Genomic DNA, 24,604 nt, shown 5'->3' with positions numbered 1-24,604 from the left:
ATTTAGTGTGTGATGGCAACAAAGACATTAATGAAAGCTGTCTTAGTTCATTAGTTTTTAGGAAATCATATTACTGGAGTTTTGTGGAAATTAGTTAAAGTTTTCAGTATAAAGTGAGTCAAAAATTAGCTGAGGAAATAAGTGGTTTGAAAAGTAAGAAGTAAGAGGAAGTGACAATAAAATTTTGGATGCAACTTTATGAAGGTAAAAGTAAAACTTTTTTTTACTTACCAAGACTACGATTACAGGAACTCTGAAGACCTGAAAAAAAAGAAAAACAAATTTATTAGAATTTTTGGTGAGGAAAATACTTGAAAGTTTTGAGAAAAGTTGAGTTTTTTATCACGAATCGAAATCGAATTCTTTGTTATTAGGTGAGATTTAAATAATTGATGACTGAAATCTGGTATTAACTAAGTCGGACTTATTTAAATCTTTGCTTGTTGATACCTTGGACAATGTGAGGTTAGAACTTTGAAGAATAACGACCCTTTAAACGAAAAATTGTCTATAATTAGACAAGAGAATTGGGAAATTCAGACAGTTAGCTATAATCGGCTAAGTGGAAAATCATCGTACCTCTGTTGACGTTACGAAAATGTCTTACCTGTATTGGATTAAAGAGTACCCTAACTATGAATAGACGAAGGCTGAACTAATTCATTCTCAAAATATTTCCCAGAAAAATTCGATTTCCGGATCTCGGAAACAACGTTTCATTTGAATACCTCTACAGAAGTGTTTTGAGCCCTTTATCCATAAAACCTGGTGTTATTGCCAGTCTTCCATCTTTTCTCTTAATCTCGTAAAGGCCGAAGTAATGTGAAAGCTCTATTAAATGGACGCTCTATTAAGCGGACAACTCTATTAACCGAAAAGCTGGTGCTGCTTACCGTAGATTTCACCGCATTAATTTTTTGGTTCGAAATATATATCTAAAAACCAATCAATTCAATTCAAATTTTTTTTGAATGAATCAGAAAATCAAGCGTCTGGAGGTCGATAAAACCCGCTTTCCTATATACACATTTTCCTAGAAGAGTTCAGTTTTTGACTCTTCCGAAAGCTGCGGTACACTTCGTTGAATATAACCAATGTTCGTCAAAAGTTTCGAAATTTGAAAGGGACTGGTCCAACTTACAACTGACGAAGAAATAAGCAGTTATGACCGTGCTAATCTGTTAAGTGCTGACGAATAACCGAAAAGTTAAATACCAATCCTTATTTAAAGAGTTCAAGTAGATTAGGTTAGGTTAATCTGGTAGAGCAATAAGACACGCATAGACCAGTTTGGTCCCTTGAGACACTCCATCTGGTGGAGTTTTAACAGACTCTGCGACCTCACTAACGATACTACCTCCAGTGTATCATACCGTGCGGACCCCAGATGCTTACAGCGTAGTCTTGCCAATGCGGGACAAGTGTACAAGAGATACTTCAGTGTTTCCCTGGTGATCTGCTCTAGACATTTCCTGCAGTCTTCTCGATCTGTCAGCCCCAGGGTTGAATTAAAATCAAAACATTATTTCCTTAACTCCGTTTCAGCAACTCCAGAATATGATTTCCATTTAAATTACAAAAATATTGTTCGTCTATTCTAATTTTTGTAGTTTAGTTGTAAGTTTATGCTAATTAATTGCTGTATATTAATATTATATTTTTTAAGTTTATGTTCATATTTTTTTGCAGCTAGTCGAAATTTTTATTGTTAATTTGTAATTTTCATAATTTTAGTTTTTAGAAAACAACGCCGGCGTTATATCAGTTGTATATATAGTTGTGCGATATAGCGCTGCGAATACGAAGTTTTTACCACGAGCGAATGTACCTTGAATACTTAAAGACAGAGTGTGCGCATGCCCACGCGGGTGTGTATGTATGTATGCATGGGCATATGTATATGAAAAATGCACACTTTGCTTAAGTTTAATTATATATGTAAAGTGTAAATAAAATTAAATATAGCGAAATAGCATAAAATATTTTAAGTAAAGAGAAACATATTTTTATCATTATTTTTTAAATTTTGAAAATATTATTATTTATATAAAATATAGCAACAAAAATGTTTCAAAATTATTGCAAATATAAATAAAATAAAATATTTATTTTTAAGTTTTTAATTATTACTTTGTGTATTTATAAATAAATAATAAACATTTGTGGCCATAAAAATTGTTTAATGCTGAAAACTATTGAACTACAGGGTTAATGAAAAACGATGTTCTAAATATTTTCAAAATAACGAAAATTTGGATGGGCGGTAGTCGCGCTTATAGGTAATTCTGTAGTTTTGCTAAAAAAAGTTTTTATTTTTAAATATACCCCTTTCTTTTCGATTATACCAGCTGTTTGATTTATACCAGTTGTTTGTTCGATCCGCCACTAACAAAAAGTAAACGAGGGCCTCTTTAGTTTGTTACACTCACTTTCTGCTCGATTATGTCAGTCTATTTAATTTATACCAGTTACTTATATGATTTTTAGCACTTTATTTCTTTTTAAGATAGTATTCAGATGTCTTGTTATATTGTTATACTGCTTTTTTAATGGATTATGCCAAACTATTAAATTTATACCAGTTACATTTTCGATATTTCGCTCTCTATTTCTTTACAAAAGAAAACAGATGCCTTATTAGACTGTTATACACTTTTTCTATTCGATTATGCCAGACTATTACATTTATACCAGTTATGTTTCTTATTCACTACTCTTTATTCCACTTTACAAGATACTAATCTATCAAGGTAACCCTTAATTTCGATACCATTATACTTCATTAGTGGAGTATGCGAATACCTTATTAAACTCGTATGACCTCTTTCTATTCGAGTATACAAGTTCATTAGATTTATACCAGCATTTCTTCAATTTATGTGTCTTTGTCTCTATTTTCTATAATTTAGAAAAAAAAAAAGAAAAATTATCTAGCTAGTTTTCCCCTTTCTATTCAATTATGCTCGTCCCCTTGATTTATACCAGTTGTTTGTTCGCTTGGCCATTCTCTATTTCATTACAAATGAATATGCAGTTACTTTCATTAATCATCATTTACTCGTTTATACCAGTTCATTTAATTTATACCAGTTCTTTGTTCGAATCGTCACTCTCTATATTTGCAGAATGTGAAGATGGCTTATGATTAATAAATGTTAATGTATTTATGTTAAAATTAAGCAAAAGCTTTTGAATCCTGTACACAAATTTCTCAAGCAATTTCTTAAAAGAAGTGAGGTGACAAAAAAGGGTTTCGAAAAGGTTGAATTGAGATGTGTTAGTAGAGTTAGTAGCATTGACGGGCATGCAAAGCGACTGATAGTGCTAAAAATAGAACATACTATCAATATGAGAGAGCACATACCTTTCTTTAAAACAACGGATGTTTTCTTAATTTTCTTTTCAATTAAAAATTAATTAAAAAAACAATTAAAAAAATATTAATAAAAAAAGTTTGTAAAAAAGTCTTTTTAATTGTATTTATTGCAAAAAATTTTCATTCATTGTAATTCATTTGTAAAATAAGTATGTAGTATATATGCATAATAATAAATTCATTGTCTCTTTCATGCACATGAAAAAACTTTACATCAATTCGCTTACCGTTAGAATACAATCGACATAGTTTTTGCGTTTGTAAATTACAACAATTATATAAATATATGTATGTATATATCTATATATATTTTTATTATTACAAATGCACAAATATTTATGTATTGATATGTATGTACATGTAAGCTAGTTGCCTAATTGTTATTGTTGTTATTGTATTTAATACATTTTAAAGTGCATTTCATAAGTAGTACAATAATATTTTAGCATATATCAACACTGTATATATAGTATGTATGTATTATTGTGGTATACCATTTTGTATAAATATAATCGTAATGTAGTTAATATTATTTGCATGTGTGAATGCATAACGGTATACTTGTATGTAGGTATGCACATTTACATATACATATGCACTATCTTTAGAGCATATCAAAATTATATACATTTTATAAAAATATTTTTTATATACATATGTAATGTAAATACATTGTATGTATGGTATATAATAAAATGATCTTTTAGCTATATGCTTACCATAATTGATTTTAGTAATTTTTTGTAACGTTTTAAGGCCACATGTTTTGCAAGTTTTTATTGTTTCAATAAAAATTAATATTTCGTACTTTTATTTAATATAAAATATATAAGCAAATTTTGCATGTCAAAACTTTTACTTAAGAGTAAACTTTCTTGAGCAGTTAAATTATTTTATTAGTTAATAAACAAAAAATTTTAAAATCAATAAAATATTTTGAAAAAAATGATTAAAAATTAGTTTTCTCTATTTTGTGTTGAAAAAAATATTTAAAAAGAATTATTAAAAAAAATTATTAAAAATATTATTAAACAAAATTCTTATAACAAAATTATAAACAATTTTAATCAAATATTTTCATAGAATAAAATATTATTTTTTGTAATATTTTTTTAATACGATAATTTTTTGAAAAATTTTTTATAAAAACAAATTTTCATATCTGTGTTATAAAAATATAAAAAAATATTCTAAAGAAATACTATTTTGTTTTATTTTTAAGAGAATATTTTTATTTAGTAAAATATTTTTTCTAATAAAATATTAGTTAATTAACAAGAAATTTTAAAATCAAAAAAAGAAATTATTTTGTGTTAAAGAAAGTATACAAAATTTTTTTGTTTTTTTTTCATAAAATATTTTTATTAAGTAAAATATTACTTTTTATTATATTTATTAATACTTTTTGAAACAATTTTTTACATAATTTTTATAAGAACAAATTTGTATGTGTTATAAAAAGTATATAAAAAAATATATTATAAAAAAACTATTATTAAAAAATATTTAAAAAAAAATATAGAAAATACCGTTATGGTTTTTAATGAGAATATTTTTATTAAGTAAAATATTTTTTCTAATAAAATATTAGTATTTTAAGTAAATGTTTTATGAATAAAAATATGCATATTTTTTCAACACAAAATAAAGAAGAAAACAATTTTTATTAAAAATTTTTACATTTTTTCTTTTTATTACTTTTAAAATTTAACAAGAAAACTGATAACTAGCTAAAATTTTATTCGAAAAAATATTTTACCTTATAAAAATGTATTTTTTTTAACAAAATAGTATTTTTTTATGATGATTTTTTAAAAATATTTTTTTTTATAATTTTGAAGTAAATAATTTATAAAATTTTTTTATTAAGTGATATATTCTTTTTTAGTTAAAAATAAAATATATACAAAAAAATATGAAAATTATAAAAAAATGTATAAAAGAATAAAATTTTGTTTTTTTTTTAAGAAAATAGTTTTATTAAGTAAAATATTTTTTAATAAAATATTATTCTTTTTATATTGATTTTCAATAATTTTTGTGTATAATTTTTAGCAATGTTTTATTAATATTTTGTTATTATTTTTATATACTCGTAAAACCACTTATTACTTTTATTAAAACAAATTTTAAAATTTTATTTTTACGTTAAAAATATTTTATATTATATTTTTAAATAAAAAAAAAGAAATAAATTTTTGCTGATAATTTATATTGAATAATTTTTATTATTGTAAATTTCAATATATTTAGAATCTGTTTAAATATAAAGAACAATAATTAAATTTCATGAAAATATAAAATAAATGAAATAAAATAAAAAGTACCAAGTAAAGTTTTTTTCAATATTTTTATTGTTTTAATGTTTTATAAATAGAATTAAAAAATACCAGTTTTTGTGCAAATTTGAAGTCTCAAATAAAAAGTTTTCATTTATAAGGCTAGTGAAATATATATTTTTTTTAATTTTAATTTTAACTTAATTTCTGTTTATAATTTTGTTTAGATTAACATGTTTGTAAATAATAATAAATAGAAGCATATAATTGTGTTTATAATTTACAATTTAGTAAACTAAATGTTTATATAATTTTTTAATTATAAATAAAACTGTAAAATTGAAATGTAAAGTTAAAACTAGAAAAAAGCATTTATCGCATATACATACATAATTACTTTCGTTTAGCAAATACAAATATTTTTCTCATGTGTATAATATATAGTATATGTATATAATATCTTCACTTTTTTATATTACATATGATATATATAAATGAATATGTAATGCATATTTATAAGTAAATAAAAGTATAGTTTATAAAAAAATTTGCATTATAATATTGTTTTACCCTGTAACCCTGTAAAATTAGAATAATTTGAAGCGCAAAAAGAAAAAACGAATTGAAAACAATAATTTAGGCATTTGACACAGGCTTGGCCTGTACAAAGCTCTACTCCACTTAGTACAACAAATTGTAATAAAATATAACAATTTAAAACTAACCTTTTCGTTGCTTACTCAACTAGAGACATACCGAAAAGTATGTTGATATTTTACAATTTCGAATATTGTGCTTAGTAACTAAATGTTTTTAATTTTCTCTTGCGTCACATACTTAAAAATTTCAATATAAATAGACTCGCAGAAATAAATGGAAAATATTTCAGCAAAACTAGAATAATACAAAATAATAATACAGCTTTAGAATACACAAAAGAAAATGTAGCGAAAAATAATAATAATAAAGAGGCGAAATACTTTGCGTTTTAAGCGCGCTATGAGCGCTTAATGGGAAAAATTAAACAGAAAATGTACAATAGATATATAGAAAGAAATTTCGCAAAAAAAAATGATGAAATCCAAAAGTTAAGTAATTTTATAGTACAATGAGCAACGCGTGTCATATTTTTTACATTTTTTGTTGCATAAATGCAAATAAAATTAAAAATTTGCGATTTAAAATTAATTATAAATTTATATAAACAAAAATTACTAAAAAAAAAATTACGCGTTTGAACTAAAAGCTATTGGACACTCTCTGAAAAATAATATTTGTCATTATTGTTGTTGTTGCAACATGATTAATCTACAATGTAAAGCAATAGTAAGTAGTTTAGAGTAAATTTAGTTTACAGTTAATAGTTAACAACTAATAAAAGCTAAAAGCAAATCATACTAAGTGAATACTTCTTAGAAGGTTAGTTAATACAAAAGTAGTTATCTATAGATAAAGATAAAAGGACGAAACACAACAAGAAAGGGGGAAAAAGTAACACAAAACGTCTCATTGAATGAGAAACATATAAAAAAAAATTAAAAAATATAAGAAAAAATTAAAAAATATAAAAGAAAATTAAAAAAAAATAAAAAAAACAAAAAAAAAAATAAAAAAAACAAATAAAAAAAAATAAAAAATACATAAAAAAATAAAAATAACAAATAAAAAAAGTAAAATAAAAATAAAAATAAAAAAATACAAATAAAAAAACTAAAAACAAAATTTGTACAAAATAAAATGATTCAAAAAAACGAAAAAAAAAATTAAAAAAATACTTTAATTAAAAAAAATAATTTAAAAATAGAAAAAGAAATTAATTTAAAAACAAATAAAATAAGGAAACAAAATTAATTAAAAAAATAGTAATTAAAAAAAAATAATGGAATTAAAAAAAATAATTTAATTTAAAAAAAATTAAATCTAAAAAAAATTAGCCGAAAATGTAAAGAATTTTCAGGAAGAAGCGCAGTTTAGGCTTAACAAACAGAAAAAAATGTGTTTAAGCCGACAAATGTAAGCTTAAAATCGACAAAAATGTATTGTCTGCTGTCTCACTAATTACAAAAAAAATATTATCAACTGAAATTTTTGAAATAATTATAATGTGCGTATTACACTATACTCGTACACTTAAATGCCAAACAAGTGCATATTTATTAGAATTCGAAGCCGGCAACAATGATTAGCCGCTTACAGGCACCCACAGCAATTTATCCAGTTCCTTGTCCACGGCATCCTTGATTTGTGTGCACATGTGTTTGATACTAACGCCGGGTATTACAGCTGAAAGACAACATAACAAATATTAATATTCACAGTCACAACAAAAAAATGCAAACACTCACCCGATATGTACTGCTTGTAGTCTGCTTCGAGTTTTAATGCGCGTTCGTACATTTCCTTGGCTGCCTTGGCCGATATTTTATCAATGCCAAAGTCACGTATTTCACGTATTTGTTTTGCCGATTTGAAACGTAAGAGCAAAACGATCGGATAGATTTGTAGGCGCTGAAGACGTTCAACAGCCGAGGGGGATATGTCTAAAATGCAGTGACGACGATCCTTCAAGGGGCGGAAAAAATTAAATCAATTGCGCAATTAGGTAAAAAAAATTTTGAAACTGTGTATTATTGTTGATTTAGTTGTTGTTGCAAAAAAATTTTCAAATTTTGTTGTAGAACAAGTCGTTAAGCTACGATTGACGATTTATATTTTTCGGTTAGGTTGCCGAAAATGTGTGAAAAGTGTCTAAGGCGGAGTATTAGTGGGGAGTTTAGATTGATTGTTAACGCTTAAAGGAGAAAAATTGAGTATTGGGTGTCTAAGCCACGATTGACGATTTATATTTTGAGGTTATGTTACCAAAATGTATAAAAAGTGTTTAAGCCTAAGTATTACTGGTGTATTTAGATTGGTTGTTTGCGTTTAAAGGAGAAGAATGCGGCATTGGGTGTCTAAGCTACTATTGACGATTTATATTTTTAGGTTAGGTTACCAAAATGTATGAAAAGTGTCAAAAACTGAGTATTAGTGGTGAATTCAGTTTGGTTGTTAACATTTAAAGAAGAAGTATGGGGGTTTGGATATCTATGGCTGCAACAACCGATTCCATATGACATTCAAATTTTTAGAGCAAAGACTTTTCCACAATCGAATACTTTTAATAACGTTAATTTTAGAATTAGTTTGTGGTGATTTTGATATAAATATAAAGTGTTGCTGAATTTCCAAGTAAAGTTCTGTTTACTCAATCCAACTTCCATATGTTTTACACCGCTACAACAACAGCTGCACAACAACTTTTTCCACAGTTTATCAATTGAAAAGCGAAGCTACTCACATTCTTGCATGCGTTATTGATATTCTCCACCGTGGTGCACTCGAATTTATTGCCACGACGGCGGTAGTCAACGAAAATATTTTCCTGTAAGCCCTCTTCCATGGCATTTTGTGAGCAATCCATTGTGGTCACTTCGCACATTTTGAATAAATTCGAAAAATCAATAGTCAAACGTTCCATAACACGCTCCGATAGCGGACCGATTATAAGCACCGGCCGACGTACAGGTGCTGCAGCGTAATATAAATGACAAAAAATCAGTTAAAAAAAAGCTTTTTTAGCACTTTCAATTTTAATTAATAAACCGCGCTACTCACAATCCAACCGTTCAACACGCTGATAGCTCAATATGCCACCGTCATCATTCAATATGCCCGAGTCGGGGAAGAAGCTTAGCTGTGTGTTGCTGAAACTGGCAATTTCGGTGGAGTCACGCGATGAGCTACGCTGGTGCTTTTTTCGACGAAAAAACGAACGACGCGCCGATGTGCTGCCACGCCGTGCGGTGCCACCCTCACAGTCGACCACTTCGCCAGCGCGCAGCTCCTCCTCCACTCTAAAAGCAAGCACGTAGCATTTGTGAAATAAATATATAAAAAATCAAGAAATTTTGCTATTTGAAGCAACGAGGACATACTTCATTTGACTCGGTATAATGCCGCACTCCTTTCGGTGGCCTTTTGCATCCAATTTCCAAGCGCGCCACAGACCGAATGTGCCATTGAAAACCGTATTGTCCACATAGAGCACCTCATCCTTGACGAAACGCAAGTCGCCATCATTCAGCTCGCCGGTACGATCGAAACCGACGCGTATATAAAAGGAATCACCTGTCTTGTCTTTAATTTGCTTTAATTCTGTTCGGAAATTTTTTGGAATGTGTTAAAATATAATTTATGTGCGCTTAAAACACTCACTTTTCAATTTATTCTGCACCAACAAGGTGACAGTGTCCGTCAACTTCGATATCTCATTGGCCGCCTGCTCGGCCGTAACACAACGCAAGTCTACGCCATTGTATTCCAATATCTGATCACCTTTGCGTATACCAGCAATATCGGACGGTGAACCAGGGTGTACGTCATGCACGAAAATGCCCACCTTGTTGCCACCGAATAGCTTGATGCCCAAATTCTTAGATTTATCCATGCATAGGGTGACATAGCGCGCCTCCTCCTCGTACACGGTCGATGTAGTTGAGGCTGTAGTGGTAGTTGTAGCCGCCGAGGAGGGCAAATCTTGACTGCTGCTCATGTCCGATTGATTTTCCAGGCTATCGGCAAAACTCTGATCCTTGATCGACTGGGTTGAGATCAATGAGCTCGATTGTGGCATTATGTTCGTCTGCTGTGCCAAGGGATTGCTGGTGGGTGCCGAGATTGGTAGTGGTGGTAGTGAGGACATCATGGTGCGCACCGGTGGTCGTGGTGAATTGCGAGGTGTGGGCGAGCCAGAGTGATTCACTGGAGATTCAGTCTCGAGATTATTGGTGCCGTCGTATTCGCCAGAGTGAAATTCTTGAACGCAAAAAGTGTTAAAAAAATATGTGGCATATTGGAATTTTCGAAAAACAGTGTGGCACGAACACATAAATATTGAAAGAAATATGTCTGGTACACTTGCATAAACTTCTTTTTTAAAACCGTTAGTTTTTTCAAATACTCGAAAACACAAAAATTAAAATTTTTAAAAACTCTTCCGATGATTTTAACGAACACGTTGAAAAATATAAACTCTTTTCAAAAAATTATAATTTAAAAATCTCAAAAATAGGGTTTTAGAACCACTAAAAATTTTGATTATAACGATAAAAAAAGTACCAACAATTGGGATCGATTTGATTATAACGGTAAAAATTATCCCAATAATCGGGTGCTTTGTTTATAACGGTAAAAATAATAACAATGATCGCCATCGGTTTGAATATAACGGTAAGGTTAATAACAATGATCGGGAACGTGATCCGAAGTGCACGAAGATCGCGATAGATCGAAAGCATGTCGATAAAAGTGCAAAAATTTAAAATTTGAAAGAAAATAAGAAGTAATATCATATAGTACCAAAAACTATCTTTGATCGTAGTGGAAAATTTGAGGTTAGGCTAGCGAAATTTCTCGAAATATCTTTGAAGCATTAAAGATCCATAAAAGATCACTTAAGGCTTTAAAAATACGATCCAAATATCAAAAATTTTAAAAGAAATAAGAAATAATATGTTACAGTACGAAAAAGTATCCATGATTATAGTGATAAATTTGAGGTTAGACTACCGAAATTTCTAAAAATTTGTTTGAGATCGCAAACGTGCCAAATTCAAACATTTAAAAGTGTAAAGAATCGTAAAAAAAATATAAAAATTCAATTCTCCCTGCAAATGCTCAATGCCCACACATAGAAATACAATATTTTTTTTGTACTCAATGGATTTGTTTTACTCACTTTCCGGATTGTACTGCACCAGCATGGTTATCGAGTTGCCGCATTGACGTAACACATTCGCCGCAATGTCATTTGTAGCCGATCGCATATTTATGCCGCAAACTTCTAAGAGTTGATCGCCCACCTGAAGACCAGCACGCGTGGCTATGCTCTTATCGGCTACAGTCGATACAAAGATGCCGCCACCATTGTTATTGCATTGTATGGTAATGCCGAGCGATTTGTCGCTCTTCTCGATCGTGACTCTTCTAAGGTCTCCAGGGCATAAAAAATCCGACGGCGCATTCGAATTACGCTTACTACCGCCATGACTCAACACTTCGACATGCACTTGCGGCATCGGCGAACCGCGTCCGCTACCGCCACCATTCGCTGCGACCGCAGCAATCGCTGAATGATGCATTAACATCGATGGTGGCGGGCCGGACATGCTTACGCCACAATAGTGATGATCAATCGAACCGGAACTGTTCTTAACGCCAGCGCTATTCTTACTCGCCACACTCGGATTGGATGGTATGCGCAAGCGTTGATGATCCTTCTTGCGTGGAAATGTGCCACCTTCATAGATGATACCGCCAGCACCTCCACCGGGCATACCACCGCTGCTATGTGGATGATGATAGTGCGTGGAAAGCGGGTAATCTTGCACGTATTGCGTATGCATAGGCAAACCGGGCGTCATAAAGTCCATATCGAATTTGTCCACAGAGCTGGTAGGTATGCCAATCGCACTGCCAGCTGCCGTATCCACGCCGCCGTGTTGAGACTGCTGCGTCGACGTGTGCGAGTGCGGTCCGTGAGAGTGCGGATGCGTGTGTAGTGGCGGTGAGGAGGGCAATGTTAGCGGACTAGAGTGGCGTATTTGACGCATTGCATTTATGGAATTTTGCGTGAAGGTCGGAAAGAGCTGCGAGTGGCGATTGTGCATCGGGGCGGACATGTTATTCGAATGGAAATGGTGGCCGATACCGCCACCAGCACCACCGCCAACGTTCATGCCTCCACCGCCAACACTGGCGCTCATAATGCCCGAGGCAATACTCTCGCTGTCACTTGGATACTTGGAGACATTCTTGTTAGCTGCTGCTTGCGGCATTGGTATGCCACGCTTCTGATAGTGATTGATCGTCGCGCATTCACTATTTGGCGGACTCTTCGCCGACAATATGGAATCGATGGAGTTTTGCGACTTAATCGAGATCATGTCCAATGAATTCTGCTGTGTTGTGGAAGCGCTACGCCCAAAACTCGGCGGATGGAGATTCAGTGGTGTGAAGAGCGCCGGATGTGGCTGCGATTTGCTAGAGCTGACGCTTGTAGGCATGCCAACACCGCCCATACCCGTATTGCCGCTGTTCAACATATCGAAAATGTGCGGTTTGCGTGGCAGAAACTCCGCACCCGTGCCGCTATGTATGACCTGTTGCTGCGCCTGTTGCCCGCTGGTCTTGTAGAACTCCGTCGGCGTTATGTTGAGCGAGTAGCGGTTTTGATAGTTGTGCGCACGCTGATTGCCATATTTGTCCGGCACGGGCGGCATTTTCACACGCATATTCGCACCCAATATGGGCGCCGGTCGTTTCAGCAGCTTAGTCGGCTCGCCTAACAGGCCCACGTTGTCTAATTGTGGTTCCGCATACACGGAGTGTCTGTAGTTGGCATAAACATTATTGCTATTGATATTGCCGCTATTCACATTCGGCATCGCTGTTGTACCGGGTGTGGGGCTGAAGAGCGCCGAGGCGGGTATGGGATTGGAATTGCGATGAGGATTGGTTTTGATGGCTTGCCCTGCACCTGTTATACCGTTGCGCATATGCGCTTGCGGTTTAGCTTGCGGCGGCAATGGCGGTGGCTGCTCATCGGAGGTTTCACGCTCATCCTCCTTGTCGACATTTATCGGACCGGCTGTGAAAAGTGCAAGTGGCGGTCGCTTTTTCTCGCGTTGCTGCACTATGGTGCCTGTGGGATTCTCATGTGTGGCATTGAGTATATTGGCACGTGGCCAAGTACCCATACTCTTGGCAGCCGCTTCCTTCTCCTTTTTGCTACGCTTACCACGTCGTGGTTTCTCCGACGAATTTTCGCTTAACACCGAATCCAACTCGGCGAGCGCATCATGCTCTTGCGTGAAGTGATCGACATCAGTGCCTGGCTTCGAAATATGTATCTTCTTGAAGATGCTTAACATTTCCGAAAATTTCGAAGGATGCTTGGCGCTCGTCATGCGATGCATCGAATCAATGGAATCGGTTTGCGCCGACGAAGTGGTCATGCGTCGCTGTCCATCGCTATAACCCATATCCTGCACATTCTTTAATGCGAAGATGGTAATAGCATCGTTGCGCTCATCGTTCAGCAAACCCATCACATCGTCGACGGAATGTATGCCTTCCATGGATTTGTTATTAATGCTCAGCACACGATCGCCCACATCCAATTCGGGCTCGTAGGCCGCTAACGAGTTCGGCTCGATTTTCGAAATGAAGACGCCGGTGTCCAGACTCAAACCATGATTCATATTATTTTGCATATTCAAATGCACGGTGTAAAAGTGTCGTTTGCTGTGACGCGTGCGCGACACCAACAACTTACAACGCGGCGCACTACTACGTATCTCGTCCAGCACCATGCGCTTTGTCATGGTCTGACAATCTAGATTATTCACCTTACAGATGACATCATTCATTTTCAATTTGCCAAATGCGGGCGAACTATTAGTGACGCCACACACCAGTTGGCGATTGTTGCTGTCATCCAATATTATGCCGATATCGCTATCGGAATGATAGTTCAACTCAATGTCGAGCAGATCTTCGGCCTCGTAGGTGCTCATGCGAAAGCTGCGTCGCGACGTGCTATCAATATTCTGATTTTCAATTTGCTCCTTCAATACGTCGATTTTCTTTTGCGCTTCATCCTTTTGCTTCTTTATTTTCTCGCTATCACGTATGGCCGAGAGCAGATCTGAGATCGCCTTGTCGCGTTCTTTGCGCAAATTATCGCAGAGCGACTTTACCGAATCACGCTCCTGTACGATTTTCTCACGCTGCGAAATGGCCCAATCGCGCACGCCCTTCGCCTGTTCGGCATCCTGCAGCGCGCGCTCCACCTCCGAGTTGGCCTTTTCGAGGCTTTTGCGCAACTTTTCCACCTCCTTGAAATCATCTTTGCTATCTGAGAACTCCTTAGACCACGAGTTGGACTTGAGTAAATCGCGCTTTTGCAATTCGGCATTGGCCTGATGCAACTCATTGATCTCCGCCTGATATAATAAGTCGTTTTTCTTGTAATTCTCAATTTCTTTTTTGGCTGCCGATAAGTCGTCGAACATTTTCTGATGCTCATGCAATACATTGTCCTTCTCGGACAGCAGCTGTTTGAGCTCCTCATCGATGCGATTGCGTTCGACCGTTATGAGTAGCACTTTCTTGGACTCCTCGGAAAGTAGTGATTTCAACTTTTGTATCTCCTTTTCCATTGTGTCACGCATTAAATTGAAATGCTCACGTGATTCACGATAGAAATTGCGTTCCTTCTTCACATTGTCCAGTTCGGCAAATGTCGAATTGAAGCTCTTCTTATACTTTTCACGCTCGGCAATAATCAATTTGCGTTCATTCACCAATTCAGCGTTGTGTTCTTTACACAAATCCAACTCCTCCAGCAACTTTTCACTTTGCTGCAACAATTTTTCATTATCGGCGCTACGTCCGACCGCCACGTCGCCATAATAGTACGCATTCGCCGCCGCATTAGCCGACTTATTGCCATTCTCATTCTCCAAACGTATCAGCTGGCGCTCCAGTTTTGTATTCTGCTGCTTGAGACGCGCATTCTCCGCCATAACATCGATAAATTTATTACGTTCACTGCTTTCCAATTGCGCCATGGCATTCACATATTGCTCCTGATAGTAGCCCACCTGATCGCGCAACTCTTCGCAGCGGCACAACGGATCGGCACGCTGATGTCGCATTTGACTTATTTCCATGAAAGCCGGACTATACGGCGATGACTTGATCACCTCGTATTGTGAGCCATTCGAAACATTGGCGTTGTTTACATTGCCACCACCGCCAGCGGTGTTGCCGCTGACAACGCCGCTGCCACCGCCACTACTGTTACCACTGTTTTGTCCATTATTGTTGGCCAAATTGGCCGCATTTGTGTTGGCACTCGAATTCAATGTGGGACGAAGCGTGCGGTCATAGCCGACATACTCGGGACTTTCTTCTGCAGACGGAAATAAATTGAAATGGTAATTTTAATTGTGTTTTTTGTTTTTTTTTTGTCTTACATTGCAGAATTCAATTGTTACTAACCTTCTTGGCTACTCGTACTCGTTAAAGAGAGATCTCCAGATGCCATCTTCGCCATCACACCATTTTCTCAAGTCACAAGGGTCACTTTTAAAATACACTGATGATTTGAAGAGTGTAAATGTTTATTGTTTTTATTTTATTTTATTTTTTTTTTTTTGTTAAATTTATTTAAATTTTTTTTTGTTATTTACTATTATGGTATGAATGTATAATAAATGTTTGCGCAAACTTGTAAGAAACTATTGCACCAATGGGGAGAGGGATATTTTTAAAAAGAAAGCAACATTCACCGATATTAGCACAACAAACGTACCGTGTAAATATTATAAGCATAATTATAGTTGTTAGGTTAGATTAAATGGCTGATACTCCAAGAAGATGGGTTAGCAGTTAGAAAAATTAAAAAAAAATTAATTTGAACGCGTCAATTTCATCGTAAATTGCACCTTTACTTCAAACAATAGCCTACGTCAAATTTCGGAAAGATATCTCGTCAAATGAAAATGTTTTCCATACAAGCACTTGACTTTGATTGGTCGCTTTGTATGACAGCTATGTGCTATAGTGGTCCCACCTGAACAATTTTTAAGGAGATTGTAGAGAATTGAATTGATTGAAGATATCTCGTCAAATGAAAAAGTTTTCCATACAAGCATTAGATTCCGATCGTTCAGTTTATATGGCTGATATGCGCTATAGTGATATGATATCCGACAAATGAGCAGCTTCTTGGCGAAAAAAGAACGTGTGGAAATTTTCAGATCGATATCTCATAAACTCATGTAAACAGACAGACGGACATGGCTAAATAGACTGAGCTCTCACGCTGATCATATATAAACACCCAGAAGGGTGTAACAAACTACGTGCCACACTTAATAAATTCTGTTCAGGGCATAATTAATGCATACATAACACTCAAGATAGCTCAATTAGCGAAGCAAGTAATTTTAAGAAGTACATGTCATTAATTTAAATCGGTCAAACCTTTATACCGCACTTGTTAGTTTCAAATTAAGTTAATATATGTATGTATGCATAAAAAAAAATATTTTACACCTTTTGTACTACGCACTAAAACAATAAAAATAATAAAAAAATGAATCCAAAACCAAGATATGATAAGTTATCTACATTCATACTAATGCAGCAGCACCAGCACAAGTAGTAAAAAATAAGCACTTACAAATGGTTGTATTTGAGTTGAAAGTTAAAACAAATTATAAAACATTCATTAACTATTGACTTTTCATGAACTGAATACAACCACACACAGTCTTACATTCATAAATTGAAAATAAGATATGAGTTAGAATATAAAATGATAAGAGCAACAGGCTCACTAAGTCGGTGTAGGAAGTTGAGTCAGTGTGTAATGATGAAACAAAACTCATGGCTGCGCGGTAATTGTGTTAGTGACTGCCCACCTGAAATTTGCTCACGCCTTAAGTACACCATGCGTAATTACAGATACTAAACATAATTATTAAAGCACAAAAAGGCGTTGCTGGCTGTATTTATGGTAATAGCGGGTCAAAAATTTGAAGTTCTAACATTACTTGTATATAATTACAGTGTTTAAGCAGTAAATATGCATTTAATGAGCAAGATCTTTTGAATTTCTCCGAAAACGTACATTTTGGCTGCACCAAAGCTGGAATACCGCTGCCTTGGACTAAACAATTTATACGAAGATTAGAGAGTTGCCTTGGAAAAAAATATATGCCCTTTTTGCTGCACTATGTAAAAGATAAGTATAAAAGGATTTTCCAGACAAAACTTGATTACGATCGATCAGTTTGTATGGCAGCTTTATGCTATGGTGATCCGAAATGAACAATTTCTTTGGAGATTTTAAGCTTGCTTTGAAAAATAAGCTATAGCCAATTTTGTGCCAATTTGTTAGCACTGAATCACCAACATAAAATATGTCACTTAAACAAAATAATAAAAATATTTCCGAATTTATAAACAGTATTAATTAAACACAAAAAAACTTTCTATTTCACTGTATACCTTAAACACCGAACACATTTTCTAATTTGGATTACAAAAATTTCGCAGCTACTGCTGAGCGCGACTTGCTTAAAAATAGAAGAAAAGGTCGCTAATATGCCGCTGCTGACATTGTTGCGTTTTAATACGATTTTTTATGATTGAACAAGGTCGTATGCAAATTTTTTAGACGATTAAACTTATAAGAAAAAAAGTCTTATCGCTTTTATTTTGGTTGATACATTATTGCAAAATAATGCTTTTTATTATTTTTAAACTTAAAGCTAAAATAAACACGCACACAATAGACAAATAAACAACACACGATTACATAGCAATCGTAAAGAAATGATGGTGTTGGTGAGAAACCTGCAAACTCAAGTGAGCAGGCAAATTAAAAATAAATTATTAATTTATTTTATTTATTTCAAGCCTCTGTCAAAACAACAACAAAACAATAGCTTTAATTATTATGATTATTGCCGCGGTTGTTGTTTATTGTTTTTTTTTTTGCTGCTTTAGGGGCAAATGAACTGAGGCAATGCTCAACACATGAAGCACAGCAAAAACAAAACATCGCAGTCGCGGCAGCCAACGCCAATAATCGTGTATGAAAAGCGGCTTAAATCCGGGTAACTTGTTGAAGACACAACACAACACAAAAAAACAACAACCATAATAAAAATCGTATAGGCAACATCAAAGTGGAAGTTATAGATGTTGGTAGTGTTGACCACAACCTCGGTGAACAGCATGGATGACGACGACGACGATGATTAAGGTGACCGTTTCGCACGCCCCAAGTTTTAATGCGATCACAAAACTTAAACCGAAACTTGCACAAAGTAGAACACGCAATAAACGAAAAATTAAAAATAAAATACATATAAATATGAACGTAAGTTGAATGAGTGTGAAACAACTAATTTCCAAATGTTCCGAATCTGTACATTTCACAATGAAAATATGAAGCAAATAGCCAAATCAACAAGGCGAGTAATAAACCAGTAATAATTCACCGGTCTGAAATCTTTGCAGCTAACCAGTTAGCAGAGCCACCTCCAGTAACTCACCCAAGCAGACAAAAAAAAAGAAAACAAAACAAAACATCAGCAGCGAATAACAACAACGAATAGATAAAGCAAAAGCAAAAACAAATAACTACCTGTGGTACTCCGGCGTACGGACGGTAATGTAAAGAAGCACAACTGTTGCGCGCACAATACACAATGGTTGAATGATTTGAATGGGGCAACTCTCGCGTAATTAGCAAAAATCGAGGTGAACACATACATACTTACAGACGTACTATATACATATATATCGTAGATTTCATACTAATTAGTATTTGGACGGTATTGTTACGTATGTACATCTACATATAGCTATGTACTGGGTAGGGTGGTTAGTAATAAGATGACGAAGCGCTGCATGTGGCACAGCGCACACAACTGGAGTTTGTGAATCGGTATAATATATGCAGTGCTATTGCTGATGTACATATGTGCATTAAGACTGCAGACAGCAGACTTACTTAAATAATTTTAACGTTCAACGCCTCTTTTAATTGAGTTTTATTTACATTTAGCTATTGGTTAAAAATATGCTTGAGGGAAAGCTTTGTGCACCAAAATATATGTAAAGTGTGGTATGATGAGATCAGTGCAGCTTAAATTAATACCAACCAAAATTTCAACCATATATAGTACATACATATATTCCAATATTAGTTCAGGCATTATTGTAAAGATGCAGTAGTAACTTAGGTCTAAAAGCTGATGTCAACCCAAAATATCAAGTCATTCTACGGCATTAAACATCTATACTTTCTAATTAACAGGATGATCAGCAATATGTATGTACATACCTTTTATGTAGGTGTCCTTTACACTACGCCGCACTTTGGAGAAAGAAAATATCGCCTTTCACTTTGTGCTCTTTCAAAGCGAGCCTACACTGCGAAAGACTGTCGCTAGCGCTGACGTTTACTGCTGTCTACTGTTGCTGTTGCTGCTGCCGTTGCTTTTATTTTTTGTTGTTGTTGGAATTATTGCTGTGATTGTAGTTGTACTGTAATCTTCTTCTACGCTTCTCTACTTTTTATATTTTTTTTTATTTTTTCACAATTTGATTAACGCCCATTTTTCTCACAGATTTTTTATTAAATATAACAACTATTAGCACTATATTTTATATAATTCATACACTTTATTGGTTTATCTTCGATTTGCACTAATTTTCATGCGCGAATTTCACATATTTTCCAATAATAAGGCACTTTAATATTTTTTCAGCAGAGAAGGTGAAATTTTTTATCGCAACGTACAAAAGCAGGGAAGTAATAAAATAAAAAAGATCCAGCGGACCGATGATGACAGATTCCCAGTATTCGGTTTTTTGACAAATGATCGGGAAATACTGGCAAATTGGGTTAAATGCCAAGACACGTCAAATGGACAGGGTAGTACGGCGGATATGAAACTTTCTGAAAGATAACCGATATTGCATTGCGCAAACTTAAATTATGTTGTAGTAGATAGATTTTTATGAGTTATTTATGATATAATATATGAGTTATTTAATATATTACACAAATATAACAACAGCTTCTATACATAACTACATTTTTGAAATTGTACATATACTAACTTGTATGCTATATTTTTTTTATTATTTTCACCCAGTCAACCCTGTTTCATTGACACTTTTTCATCGCCCAATATTTCGTAGCAACTGACAGCTGTCAGAAGGTATTGCTCATTCGCCCACCTCTACTTGAAAAAAAAACAAGGCCTATCAAACGTATTAATACACACGAAATCCCTATAATATTTAGTTTAAAAATAACTAAATTTTTTTATATTCCACACAAATTGTTTTGTAATATAATTTGGTCAAGTGTTTACTAAAAGAAATTGAACTGAACGTAATAAAAATATATGTAGGTGAATTGCCACAATAGGGCCAAGTTGAAAGTGAGGCAAAAACTCGGAAAAAGAAACAGAAGCAAAGGGAGATAACGACGAAGTACCGGAGCAGCCAAAATGGTGAGTAATGCATTTTGATACTTTAATATCTATACTGGATATTGCGAAATGTTCTCCTAATCAAGTGCATAACCTTGATATAAATTTACGATATATTTTAAAACAAGTCTTGAAGGTGTGCCGGTGCAATGCGCGTATTAAGCAGTGGGCAGGCGCAATAGTACTACAAGTAAAAACCATGCCCATATATGGTAATCATACCTGCTATTGTTATGGTTGTTGTTGTTCAAACTACGGCTTTGTTATTTATAACAAAATCGGTAGCATAACGGTTGTTAACTTACAATAACCCCACTAAAACAAAATATAATTTTGTTATAGTATTTTAGCACTTTCACGATTTGCTAATTTTTTTAGTATTTTTTTTTTTAAATAGTGAAAATGTAATAACCAATAGGTTGATTGTTAATTACTTTCTGCCTCTTTCAGTCGGACGTACAAATGGACAGTGCACTTGATTTGATGCGTCGCCTGCCACCACAACAAATCGAAAAGAATCTGATAGATTTGATTGATTTGGCGCCAGAACTGTGCGAGGATCTACTCTCATCTGTGGATCAACCGCTTAAAATAGCAAAAGATAAGGAACATAATAAAGATTACCTGCTGTGCGATTACAACCGTGATGGTGATTCGTATCGATCGCCGTGGTCCAACACTTACTACCCGCCACTAGAGGACGGACAAATGCCGTCAGATCGTTTACGTAAATTGGAAATAGAAGCTAACTATGCCTTCGATCAATATCGTGAAATGTACTATGAAGGTGGAGTATCTTCGGTGTATTTGTGGGATCTGGAACATGGTTTTGCAGCGGTAGTTTTAATTAAAAAGGCAGGCGATGGCAATAAAAAGATACGAGGCTGCTGGGACTCCATACATGTCGTTGAAGTACAAGAAAAACCTACGGGGCGAACGGCACACTACAAACTAACATCTACAGCTATGTTATGGCTACAAACGAACAAACAAGGTTCTGGCACAATGAACCTGGGCGGCTCATTGACACGTCAAACAGAACAAGATGCTAATGTCAGTGAATCTTCGCCGCATATTGTAAACATTGGCAAAATGGTTGAAGAAATGGAGAATAAAATACGCAATACGCTTAATGAAATATATTTTGGTAAAACGAAAGACATTATAAACGGCTTACGTAGCGTACAGCCGTTAGCCGATCAACGGCAGGAGGTAGCCATGAAACAGGACTTGGCTGCGGCAATATTAAAACGTAATGTAAAACCAGAATCGAACTGAGGTGCATGTGTGTAATGGGGGAGTATGACATTGGCGTTTGCAATATACATACATACAACATATACATATATATAGTTCAAGTTGCAGAAGAAAACGAAAATAATGGCGCAATAGCAAGCGAAAGGATTAAATAAACGGCGATTAGTGTAGATGAAGTGTGCTTAGCAGGCACTGTCTGCATAAAACCATATAGATGCAATTTTTTTAATTAAAAAATAATTAAAACAATGCTAGTAACACACAAAAAGGAAACGAAAAAACACAAATCCTATGCAATTATACTCAAATTCCATTTAAAAAGAAATAATCCAAACTAAGTTTTGAATGCCTAATAAGACAATGAAAATTTTATCGACAGTAATAATGCATGCGTGCATCAGTAAGCGCTAAACTTACGTGGGCGATTACTTTCGCTGGAAGCTCGGCAAAAAAAACTGGATTTCGTAGCCAATCTCGCACTTGAAAGTTTTAAAATCACATTTTTGAGTGTGGCGCCTCCTTGCATGCACATACTGTTATACAAATTATAATTATAATAAATTACCGCATCGAAATATAATGGACAAAACATACCAATAACACGTAAACTAAAGCATTTGCATTATTGTTCAGTAGTGGTGATTTTTTAGTAAAACAATTTAAATGTAGCAATTGTTAAAGTTGTTGAAATAATTTGAAGACAAATTGAAACTAAATATTAAACACAAAGTGATCGAGAGTAAAGTTTGGTAAGCGAGCTACATGTGTAATTAATTAATTATTAGAGAGTATACAGAATAATGTAACTATCACTACCAAGCAAGAACGTTTAATTTATATATGTATGTCCCTATAAAAGTAAACAAAATATGTACATACATATGTAATGCGCCACAGTCTGATTGTCATTTAAATTGCAAAAACAAAAAAGAAAAGAACAAAGTGAACAAAGCTTAGCGATAACACTTCTTGTCAATTGTTTGTACTCTCCCCCCGCCTTCCACCCACGTGAATGCCTATTTTGTATTGTTTATTTTTATTTTTTGCTCTCAATTACTATAATTATTTGTTTCTCTCCGTCAACGTTAATAAATATAAAAAATATTAATATTTAAGTTACACTGCATGTATGTGTGTATTTAGAACTTTGAACAACAGCCGATTTATCAATTTTAAATGAGAAAAGTATATTTACATGCATACATAAATAAAAAAAAAACAAAACAAAACGAAAAAATATTAATATAAAAAAAATCAAACGATTGATTTGTGTATTTACAGTTATAAGTTTATGCATTAGCTGCAATAAAATTAACACAATTTCTACTATTATAAATATACTACTGTTTACGTATTGTGCTTACACATGCATACATATATACATACATACATACTTTACTTTATTACACTGCTCTGTATTTATAACGAAACAAACCGACAACCAACAACAACTCAGCTGAAATGTCTAGTTTCGAGTGTATTAATTTGTATTTGATTTAATTAAAAAACGCAAAACAAATGTGCAAAATTTTATACAAGACACTAATAAAACAAACAAAAAAATTAAAAAAACAATAAATTCGATTTTTGTGGAAGACTTACCTGTCTCAGCCGGAAGTGTAAAATTGTGTTGGTATACGCTTTTTTCGACGCTTTTTCTGTAAAGTGTCTACTTTTGAACTCATTTTCCGATATTTGAATGTACCTTTGATATGGAATAGATTTCACCGATGGTGATTATATGTATATAATAACTTTTGAACTATTGTAAAACTCCGCAACCGGTGATGCATCTTACATTGCTTCAGCTAATTACATTATTCAAATCAGCGTTTTGTAGTTAATAGCTAAATCAAGATTGTGCTATGTTTATAAATGCTGGAAAATTTGGTTTTGTTTCCGACGAAATAATTCTGTAAACGTATATCAATCTAGTTCCGTTTGAACTCCATAGATTGCCTTGTGCAGAGCAAAATTATTTCATTTCCACGACTGTCCGGTTACATGGAATTAACCGGAATTTTTATCTTGCAGCATTCTTTAAAATTCCATGAGGATAGTTTTCTGACGCTACAACCTCAACATCTAACAAATCTTTAAAAAATTACTCTTCAACCCTTTCCATTATTTATAACAGCGCCAAAACAGCTGTTTTCTATATTTGTTTTTGGACCACATGTTTATTTGTTCTCACAATTCACTTCAATATTTTTGTATCCGTTGTTCATTTTATTTTTTAATTACTAATTCACGGGAAGTTTCTTTTTTCTGCAATTTTGACTTTCTCTGCAATCACCCACTTTACTACGCCGCCTTAAAAACAGTTACCCGCTACATAAATGCAAGTGACATGTGTCAAGGTAAATTACAGTATGTTTTGATACTATTTATACAGAGTGTGCATGTATTGTTTTTATTATTTATTTTCTGTTGATAAAATAATTAAGCTTGACTACAGTTTATTCAAAGGATAATTTTTTGTATAGCAAAAATATGTAATTTTAGTGTAGAGTTAAACATACATTATTTGGATTTATTGTATTTATTAGGAAAAACAAATTGCA

At 33.7% G+C, this 24,604-nt stretch overlaps 2 protein-coding genes across 2 annotated transcripts; one reads left to right on the top strand and one right to left on the bottom strand.

The window, feature by feature from the left end:
- Window positions 1-7,711: 7,711 nt before the first annotated feature.
- Window positions 7,712-24,097, bottom strand: LOC120767706 (disks large homolog 5). The gene is made up of 10 exons (XM_040093902.1): window positions 23,643-24,097; window positions 19,625-20,242; window positions 15,763-15,859; window positions 11,435-15,673; window positions 9,913-10,512; window positions 9,633-9,852; window positions 9,313-9,551; window positions 8,996-9,225; window positions 8,001-8,217; window positions 7,712-7,938 (listed from the first exon to the last, which is right to left on the bottom strand). The coding sequence occupies exons 3-10, from the start codon at window positions 15,815-15,817 to the stop codon at window positions 7,838-7,840; spliced, it is 5,901 nt and encodes a 1,966-aa protein (XP_039949836.1). The 5' UTR covers window positions 15,818-15,859; window positions 19,625-20,242; window positions 23,643-24,097; the 3' UTR covers window positions 7,712-7,837.
- Window positions 20,505-22,648, top strand: LOC120767711 (F-actin-capping protein subunit beta). The gene is made up of 2 exons (XM_040093906.1): window positions 20,505-20,804; window positions 21,234-22,648. Exons 1-2 carry the CDS (start codon window positions 20,802-20,804, stop codon window positions 22,059-22,061), a joined length of 831 nt encoding a protein of 276 aa, XP_039949840.1. The 5' UTR covers window positions 20,505-20,801; the 3' UTR covers window positions 22,062-22,648.
- Window positions 24,098-24,604: the final 507 nt, after the last annotated feature.

Source organism: Bactrocera tryoni, chromosome 2 (assembly GCF_016617805.1).
Source record: "Bactrocera tryoni isolate S06 chromosome 2, CSIRO_BtryS06_freeze2, whole genome shotgun sequence".
NCBI lineage: Eukaryota > Metazoa > Arthropoda > Insecta > Diptera > Tephritidae > Bactrocera > Bactrocera tryoni.
The sequence above is the reverse complement of the archived record's forward strand: the minus strand, read 5'-3'. Positions and strand labels throughout refer to the sequence as shown.